The sequence below is a fragment of the Ictalurus furcatus genome, chromosome 8 (genome assembly GCF_023375685.1).
Source record: "Ictalurus furcatus strain D&B chromosome 8, Billie_1.0, whole genome shotgun sequence".
Lineage (NCBI taxonomy): Eukaryota > Metazoa > Chordata > Actinopteri > Siluriformes > Ictaluridae > Ictalurus > Ictalurus furcatus.
The window spans coordinates 1,088,482-1,098,481 of NC_071262.1; the positions used below are offsets into that span (position 1 = coordinate 1,088,482).

A 10,000-nucleotide genomic window follows, 5' to 3' on the forward strand; every position below is an offset into this window, starting at 1 on the left:
ATTGAAATAGGGTCTCGGTAAGGGACTCGAATGTGTTCAAGTTTCACTAAAGCTTAACGTAAACATACGGATAATTAACTGGCCCTTTTATCTCAACCGCGTTTCGCTGTTTTTGTGTTTATTTATACTCATTTATTCTTGTTTTATGTGGATTCCCTTAGAGGTCACCTAATATATGCAAAACATAAATAAATAAATGAACTTGATTTAAATTATTGGCTAAAAAAAAAATCAGAACAATTATGAGAGTCTTGAGGCTTTTGGACCTGACAGTATTTTCCCTCTGGGATTAATAACGTGATCGATCTATCTGTCTGTCTGTGTGTCTGTCTGTGTGTCTATCTATCTATCTATCTATCTATCTTTCTGACTGTCTGTCTGGGTGTCTATCTATCTATCTTTCTGTCTGTCTGTGTGTCTATCTATCTGTCTGTCTTTCCATCTGTCTGTCTGTGTCTGTCTGTTTGTGTCTCTATCTATCTATCTTTGTGTCTGTCTGTGTGTCTATCTATCTATCTATCTATCTATCTGTCTGTCTGTCCATCTATCTGTCTGTCTGTGTGTCTATCTATCTATCTTTCTGTCTGTCTGTGTGTCTATCTATCTATCTATCTATCTATCTGTCTGTGTGTCCATCTATCTGTCTGTCTGTGTGTCTATCTATCTATCTTTCTGTCTGTCTGTGTGTCTATCTATCTATCTATCTGTCTGTGTGTCCATCTATCTGTCTGTCTGTGTGTCTATCTATCTATCTTTCTGTCTGTCTGTGTGTCTATCTATCTATCTATCTATCTGTCTGTGTGTCCATCTATCTGTCTGTCTGGCTGTGTCTGTATCTATCTATCTTTCTGTCTGTCTGTGTGTCCATCTATCTATCTTTGTGTCTGTCTGTGTTTCTATCTATCTATCTATCTATCTATCTATCTATCTGTCTGTGTGTCCATCTATCTGTCTGTCTGGCTGTGTCTGTATCTATCTATCTTTCTGTCTGTCTGTGTGTCCATCTATCTATCTTTGTGTCTGTCTGTGTTTCTATCTATCTATCTATCTATCTATCTATCTGTCTGTGTGTCCATCTATCTGTCTGTCTGGCTGTGTCTGTATCTATCTATCTTTCTGTCTGTCTGTGTGTCTATCTATCTATCTATCTATCTATCTGTCTGTGTGTCCATCTATCTGTCTGTCTGGCTGTGTCTGTATCTATCTATCTTTCTGTCTGTCTGTGTGTCTATCTATGTGTCTGTCTATCTATCTTTCTGTCAGTCTGCCTATCTATCTGTCTGTCTCGCTGTGTCTGTCTGTCTGTGTCTATCTCTCTATCTATCTATCTATCTACGACTGAAGCGTGCAGTTAAAGCTATAAGCACTAACCCCGCCCCCTCGCCCTAACTGTAACCAATCAGAAGATTAAAAACATGCATCATGCAACTCTTTACCTTAATTCTGTTCTGTGAAACTCAAGTATGCTAATTCTTCTTGGCTCTCCATCGTTGCTCTCTTTTTTTCTCTTTTTTTTCCTGCTGCTAATTATCAAATCCAAGATTAGCTCTGCATTTATACCTCCAGAAATCACACAGTACATATTTCGATATTTCGGCTTCGCACGATGTGTTTCTCAGATATAAATCAGTAAAAGCTGTGATCGAAGGAAGAAGAACGCAAGGTTTGTTTTTAATTCTTCAGAACAGGCTAATTTTATTTAAAACCCGTTTTCCCTCGTCTTCGACCGTACGTCGTAACCCTCAGTCTCAACCTTCCAATCCCGCCATTTCCTCTCTGCAGTACTGAACGACTAACCTGGACACTTTACACACTGCCTGGGTGTTAATCATGGCCATGAGGCACTGTTTTGATTGTGTATCAGCACGCCGGAACAGCGGATATTGCCTCCGCTCGCCTGAAGCAAAGCGTCGTTTCTCATCTCAATGCTCACTTTATTCTCTCTCTCTCTCTCTCTCTCTCCAGCTTCAAGGAGAAAGAAAGTATCAGTATAGTTTGGGAAAAAAAGAGCTGTGGTCAACCACGAGGAATACCAGACTAGCGTATATAATTAGCACGCTTACAGTAGCGGCTTGTAGGGCTTTATACCTGAGATCCACTGGAACGGCAGTAAGCTCTTCAGTTCAGATCAAAGCCTGGAGCAGATCAATAAACGTCTCAGAGAAATGAAGGGGGCGTGGTCGTGTAGCACAAATTCACAGTGCCCCATAGCGCCTGACGCACGGGGTTTATCAAAATTTATCCTCCTCGAGGGTTTATGAACGAATGAGAACGAAATCTGACACGACGTCCTGCGTTTGCTCCTTTACTTTCGCTAACGTAGCTAACAGCTAACAGACGTAAACATCACCCAAAATCGTATCCGTAAACTCTCTTCAACGTTGTCACGCTGTGTAATAAAAACAAGTACGGTTTCAAACGTTGGGAGGCGGGACTTACGGGGCGTTTCGATTAAGATAACGTGACTCTGTTTGTTCAAAATGGCCGCCTCTACAACGTTCCAGCGTTCAGCTACGCAGTGACGATTGGTTCAGGTGAAGAGCCGAATATTTACGTAAAGGATTTCTATAAATATTTGTTAGCTAGGTAATTTAGCCTTGCAGCTTTAATGTAAAACTAAAGAAAACATTACATTCGGTGTTCATTTTTTATTAAACTGTTCTTCTACGGTTGATGCACGTATCGGTTTAATTGCAGCTTGTTTAGTCTTTTAATCTGTCCAGCTCTCTCACGCTTTGACTAATCCCACCATCAATTCCACCAAATTTTCACAAAGACAGAGATGAAGGAAGAGGAGAAGGAAAGAATAGATAAATGGATTTACCGCCGAGACCTGATCAGGAAGATTGGAGAGGATCATGAGGACAGTATGAAGGAGATGGGGAGAAGATGAAGAACCGGGAGGGAAACAAGAGAACAAATAAGATGAAAGGGGGATAAATACAGTAGGAGGAGGAGGAGAGAGAGAGAGAGAGAGAGAGAGAGAGAGAGAGAGATGGAAATCTAGCACCAGGGAATACAATCAAACAATGAACTCTATCAAACCATAAAACCAGATTATTCCCAGATTATTCCCAGATTAAAGCCGGATAGGGAACCAAGCGGCTTTGTCATGCCTCAGGTGATGGAAGATGGAAGCAGGAGGTCCAGGAGTTACTAATCTGCCCCTGAGTAAAAGTTCCATGTGCAGGATTTTTGAAAACAGTACCAGTAATTACACACTCCTCTTTTCATTCTCATTCTCTCTCTCTTTCTTCCTCCTCCACCTTTTCCACCACGCAGTCCTAAATTTAAAGGCGACTTCATTCCTCTCCTTCAAACTGTGACAGCTCTGTAAAAGCGAACGACTCCCCAACGGAGCGGCCGAGAGAGATTTACGCACTGCTTAAGTGCGCTGTAAAAAAATGTTGGACAAGGACGAAACGGCCACAAATCCTGAAAAATGCTGCGCTCTCCAATAATACACCGCCTGATCTGTTCGGGACAAAAGGGGGCGTGGCCGGGGTGTCTGTCAGTCACAGTGAAGGAGGCGCGTGCAGAATACAGTTTCAGTAAAGGAGGTGTGGCCTCTCTTTCCGGTGGTGTCACGGGAGGAGGTGTGGCCTCTGTATCTGTCACTGAAGGAGGTGTGGCCTCTATCTGTCAGTGTCACTGAAGGAGGCGTGGCCTCTGTATCTGTCACTGAAGGAGGTGTGGCCTCTGTATCTGCCAGTCTTAGTGAACAAGGTGTGTCCTCTGTGTCTCTCAGGGTCACTGAAGGAGGTGTGACCTGTGTGCTGTCAGTCTCATTAGGAGGCGTGGCCTCACAGCTTCTAACAGGAAAACTTTTTTGACGTTGTTTCATTTCCAAATAAAATATGAAAACAATTTTTTAATAAAAAAAATATCCAGAGATAAAACACTACGTATTAAACGCTACGTGTTAAACGCTACGTATTAAACGGATGTACTCACATGTCGCAGGTTTGTTGCAGTTGTGGCCGTGACGGAAGTACTGTGGATTTTCGATGACGGGGATTCGGGTCATACCGATGACGACAGCATCGGGCCCAGCGTCCAGTGTACACGGGCTCAAAATACCGTGATTAACATGATGGAGGGGACTAGCGCTGTCTTCTTCTCCGCTAATCACAGCTACGGGGCCTATAGAGAGAGAGAGAGAGAGAGAGAGAGAGAGAGAGGGAGAGAATCTTGAATTAGATTAAAAAATGAAGTCCTGTTTGATTTCTTTAGTTTTCGTTCATCGCATGTTCAATAGACATCATTCGTCTTCTCAGGAACATCGTTTCTACAGAAAAATAAGTCCTGCCTTCAAACATTAGGCCACGCCCCCTCACCAAATCCAGTGCTCAAACTGAAAAATGCGCTGATGAACTGCTGGAGCTGTGGGCTCTGTTTTTTATCTCTTTGACTCTGTCTGCTGTTTTGAGGTGATAGATAACAGCGTGTCAGAAGGTCTGCGAGGCGAAACTGGAGGCTATAAGCTTCCATTACTTGTTAGCGACGTTAGCCTCGCAGCTCCAGCGCAAAACTAAAAGCAGCAAACTTCTGATTAATTCACACTAAATCCAACAAAGTGACTCTCGGCCGTGGCGTGCAGGATTTATTCTGGTTGAACTATTTATCAACACAATAAAGGGTACACAAGGAGGAAACACAGCCACACACACACACACACACACACACACACACTCTTCAGTGAAGACGGAGAGGTCACACAGCATAACAAACACATCAGCCTGCTGTCAGACTCAATCTCTGAGAAGGAGAGAGAAGACAGCGCTCAATACACACACACACACACACACACACACACACACACACACACAGTTACTGTTACCATCCTGAAGATGATTATTTTCCTCTAACAGCATGTCTCGAAGTGATTTATTCCTCTTATACTACAGCAACTTACCAATGAATACAATTATAATTATAGTTTATAGTTACATTTACTGTTCTCACTGATGCTACAGCAGTTCTAAACAGTCGTTCCCTCACCAGCGATCTCACTCTCTCTCTCACACTCACTCACTCTTTCACACTCTCTCTCTCTCTCTCACTCTCTCTCTCACACTCTCACTCTCTCTCTCTCACACTCTCTCACACTCTTTCTCACACTCTCTCTCACTCTCTTTCTCTCTCACTCTCTTTCTCTCTCACTCTTTCTCTTACTCTCACTCACTCTCTCTCACTCTCTCTCTCACACTCTCTCACACTCTCTCACACTCTCTCTCTCACACTCTCTGTCTCTCTCTCTCACTCTCACTGTCTCACTCTCTCTGTCTCTCTCTCTCACACACTGTCTCTCACTCTCTCTCTCTCTCTCTCTCTCTCTCTCACTCTCTCAGGAAAGAAAGCGGTACACCAGGTCCCTGACGTGATCAAATCATTTCTATATCTCTATAAATTGAGATTATTTGGAAAGGACTGCAGTTGTCCCTGATGTGACGCTTAAACAGAGATCTCCTAGAAGCCAAAAAAAAAAAGTAATTAGTTTTAGACTTGAAGACAAAAGGCTGCATTTATCAGGCTGCCAAATGACCGCCGCAGACCGCTGCAGATAACCGGCTCGCTCGTTACAGCGGCTTTTCTTTCCGTTTAATTGGAACGACTGCGTCAAACCACAAAGTCCAATAAAGAGTAATACAAGAAATAAGGAAAACGGTTAAAACAGACCTTATACGGTCAATCGATCGATCCCGAATCCATTTGGGCTTTCCATTCAGTTACTGACCAAGAGGACTAGCCGATTATAAGGATATATGAGAAAGAGTCAACGTGATGGCTTCAAAATGCCTTCCTTTTGGGCATGTAGTCGTTATATACGTATTACTGAATAGGAGAGCAGGAGCTGGGGGTCAAAATATTATAATAATAATAATAATAATAATAATAATAATAATATCCAGGTTTCCCCGTGACCCTGAAAAGGATAAAGCGGTATAGAAGATAGATGGATAATAATAATAATATTAAAATAATAATGAAATTATTAATGAATGAATGAATATTGTTATATTTACATTTGTAAAATTGGCCTCAAATTTTTTGTATGTATTTTTAGCCAAAACATCAATTTGAGCGTGACATACGGTGCTCCAGAGGTGCTGGACTTGAATTGAGTGGATATGAAGCTCCGCCCCCGCGTGTGTAACTCTCACCTAACTTGTGAACAGCGTTTAAGTCTGTAATTACGGCTGAGTTACTCTGAATAAGGATGTGTGTAATATTTTTCTAATCAGTTTGGATAAAAACAGCAGCACTCAGAGCAGTAATTACACCTCGACCTGCACTGCATGTTTTAGGAAAACGAAATGAATCCCACGGCGAGGTATTAACGCGAAAGTCTGCGAGGAAAAGTTTTTCAAATCCTCTTCAGATTATGTTAATAATAATCATAATCGCAACCGCAGGTTAAAGTAGCGGTGTGTAAATTACCGAACATGATTAGAGGTTATTGTTTCGAAGCCTTGAACACACCAATTACCTCTAACGCTAGTCAAATAATCGCACCGTGTGATTAGCTCTAATTAAGGTGACGCGTTGCTCTGGCGACCGCACGTTAAAGCTAACAATAAAGTCGTCTAGCATTTAGTGCAACGTTTTTCACACGTCGTAGCTCTCCCGTAAGCTCGTGTGGCATGTTCGGAAGCAATTAATGTAAATGTTAAAGTCTGTTAATGCAACACTGAGCAGAAATAAATCACACACAGAGATGAGATTAGCGCCGGAGGAAAACCCGCGAATAAAAAATCTTAGATATAGTTATTTAAAAAAAATTAGCAGCTACTTTGTTTTAATAAAATATCTAAATGTACACATTCAAATAAAAAAAAAGAGGACTATTTAAAAATAATAAAAGTACAGAACCTGTGGAGAAACACTTTCCCATGTTTTCATCCAAACATGAAATTTCCCTCCAGTTTGAAATGTTTCAAAAGCAATTTACACCACTTAACATTTTCTAACTAATTCTTTCTTTCTTTCTTTTCCTTGATTAAAAAAATTCCATGTCATATCCAATTTATTGTTACTATTTAAACATAATTACTTTTTTATGGTTAGTCTTTCAATTGTTTCACTTTAGAATGTTACATTTTTTAAATTACAATCATTACGTTTAATTCATTATTTCTATTTTTAATATTTAACACATTATAAATGTGTTTTTTTTTTTTTTGTCTTTTCTTTGTAAATTACTCGTAAATTACTCGGAGATGTATTTTAGTGTATGAAGGTTGTTTTTATTCTTTTTTATGTATAAAATAATATTATTTTAATACCCCCCCCCCCCCTAGAAATAGAATAGAACAGTAATAGATTTTCTATTACATTTTTATTTTTGTCTATATTCTGCTTTTTCAACTTTATATTCACCATTTTTTAAATCTGTAAAACACTTTGAGCTGCATGTTAATGTATGAAAAGTGCTAAATAAATAAAATTCATTATTATTATTATTATTATTATTATTATTATTATTATTATATGTCAGGATCAAGGTGTAAACTCCAGAAATGTTGTTAGATGGAGCGCACGTGGCTCGACTACATCACCTGACCCGAGCGCCAGTCCTGATTGGACGAAAATCCCGGGCATGTTTAACGGTGTGAGGACGGTCTACAGTCATCTCACACCGTAAATGTTTCATCCACAACCGTCTTTTAACTTAAAGCCACGCCTCCACCCTCGCGCTCGCTCATCTTCCCCTCATCACTTGCCTATTTTTTAGTCCTAAAAGGAAACAATTTAAAGGAAATAAAGTGAATAAATTCAGGTCTTTCATTCGGCATCGATTTCCCTGTAAGTGGATTGTGAAATGTGCAGCAATACTTCAAGCAATTAAAGAAATACTTTTCAGGGATGAATTATTATATTTTTCTCTAATGTTCATTGATCCAAAACCAGTTCTTCTGCCTGCCTAAATGGAAATGTAATTTTTTAAGTGGACACTTTTATTTCCTTTCTCTTCTTCAACAAAAGAGCAAAGATGATAAGGAGCGGCCATTTCTCCAGCAAAACACACACACACACACACACACACACACACACTCAGGAAAAAGTCAAGGTTTGACACACCACACTACTGCTGCTCTTACTTTATTTTATATTAATGCTTTAATTTGTGCATTTTATAAAATTAGATTTACTCGGGCTTTTTCTCCGCCTCATAAACGATCTTTTATCATTTTATTCTCGTATTAAATTCCACTGAACGTATTTTTTTTTCTTCAGATGGAATATACACCCTAAGGCTGGGCCACAGGACTAACATATCATATCACCATACTTTTCTACGATGAGCGATATGTTTCACGATATTGAGGTTTATATATATATATAAATGTCTACAACAATACAATAATTTAAATCATTTGAAAATATATAGATGCATATTACATATATTAAATTAAATACAGATTAAATATAATAAAAAGATGCTACATTTAAAAAGTAAATATAAATGTAAATAAATCAATCACAATGTACTTAATTATTATAATTTCTAAATCATCTGACACTGGAAATGGGGGAATTTTATTATGATTATTATTATTATTTATTATTGTTATTTGTCCTTATATCACTTCAACTGATTTAAATTTGTTTGTTCATGTTTTCTCCTTAATAATAATAATAATAATAATAATAATAATAATATCATCATCATCATCGTTATTATTATTATCATCATCATCATTATTAGTTTTGCGTCACATTTTTCTGTCTTGTTCACTTCTTTCTTGTTTCTTGTTTTCTGTCCTATTTCTCGTCTCTGTCGTTACACCGCATTCTGACAAGCTGTGTCATGTTTATGTTTATTTCCTCTCCATCATGGGCTTTGACAATATTTCCGAGAAAAAGTCCACCTCTACCGCTGTTCCCCCCTTTCCCTATTTTTTTTTTTAAACAGCAAAAACAACAACATTTCGATCATCCTGCCATAAAAACAGAGGTTTATAATGAATGTGAATCTGAATTAGCGGCTAATGCGCTCTAAATCTCGAGTGTCTAGTAATATCATCTGATAATGCATTTTATAACAGCCTTTTGTGTTTTGTACCAATCTAAAACAGCCATGACAACCTCAGGACGAAGCTGTTGTTGATTTAAAAAAAAAATAAATAAAAATCTTTCTTACATAAGAACTTATAAAAATGTCAATTAGATTTTATTATCATTCCTAAAACATAATTTATTATTTTAATGTTTAAAAACGCAGCAATTCTCATAAATAAATTATTTTTGCATGGCCAGAGAAGATACTCATTCCTGATTGGCTGACGGGTATTTGTTTATGTTCTTACACCATAATACCTCTAATGCTAACTGCAGGTGAAGTTACACTGGAATGCATGCGAGATGTAACCATAGCAACAACTGTAAAAGATAAAAGTCGTGTGAGTCTAAAATATGGAAATCTGGTCATTTATTTTATATATATATATATATATATATATATATATATATATATATATATATATATATTTTTTTTTTTTAATGATTCCACTGGTATTGTTTGCATTTTTTTGTTCTAGTAATGTAAATTTTAAATATTGTACTTACATTTTTATGTTTTATGTGACATAATTGGACATTTTTAATGTTAGTTGAATGATAATGAAAATTATTTAAAATAGTAAAATGCTTACAAAGTCTCGGTGTGTTTAGACAAACTTTAAAAAAATATATTTCATTTCATTTTTTGTAACTATTTTTTGTAAAAATAACTTTAAATGTTCATATTATTATTCACTTATTTCTACGCCATGTTTTGATGCATCAGTTCACACATTGAGTTTATTTTTTGGAAAAAAAGTCATCTGCTATTTTTCTAACATCCAAATCTCTTCTTTATTCCCACTTAAACCTGTTTTTATCCACATCTGGAAAACCACGTTCTGCTCTTCTGAGCATTAAAGAGCGTTAAGGCATAAATCCGCTCGAACACGTTTCCTGCGAAATATAAAACCTAAAGGTTTATAAAGTGAAGGTT

At 37.8% G+C, this 10,000-nt stretch overlaps 1 protein-coding gene across 1 annotated transcript in view; it reads right to left on the reverse strand.

Annotated features, from left to right (window-relative positions):
* The window catches only part of ntrk3a (neurotrophic tyrosine kinase, receptor, type 3a), a 183,406-nt gene that overhangs the window by 28,062 nt on the left and 145,344 nt on the right, over positions 1 to 10,000 (reverse strand). Inside the window, exon 12 of the mRNA XM_053630231.1 lies at positions 3,955 to 4,143. Within this exon, the coding sequence (XP_053486206.1) occupies positions 3,955 to 4,143 (189 nt within the window). The remainder of the gene's footprint in view (positions 1 to 3,954; positions 4,144 to 10,000) is intronic.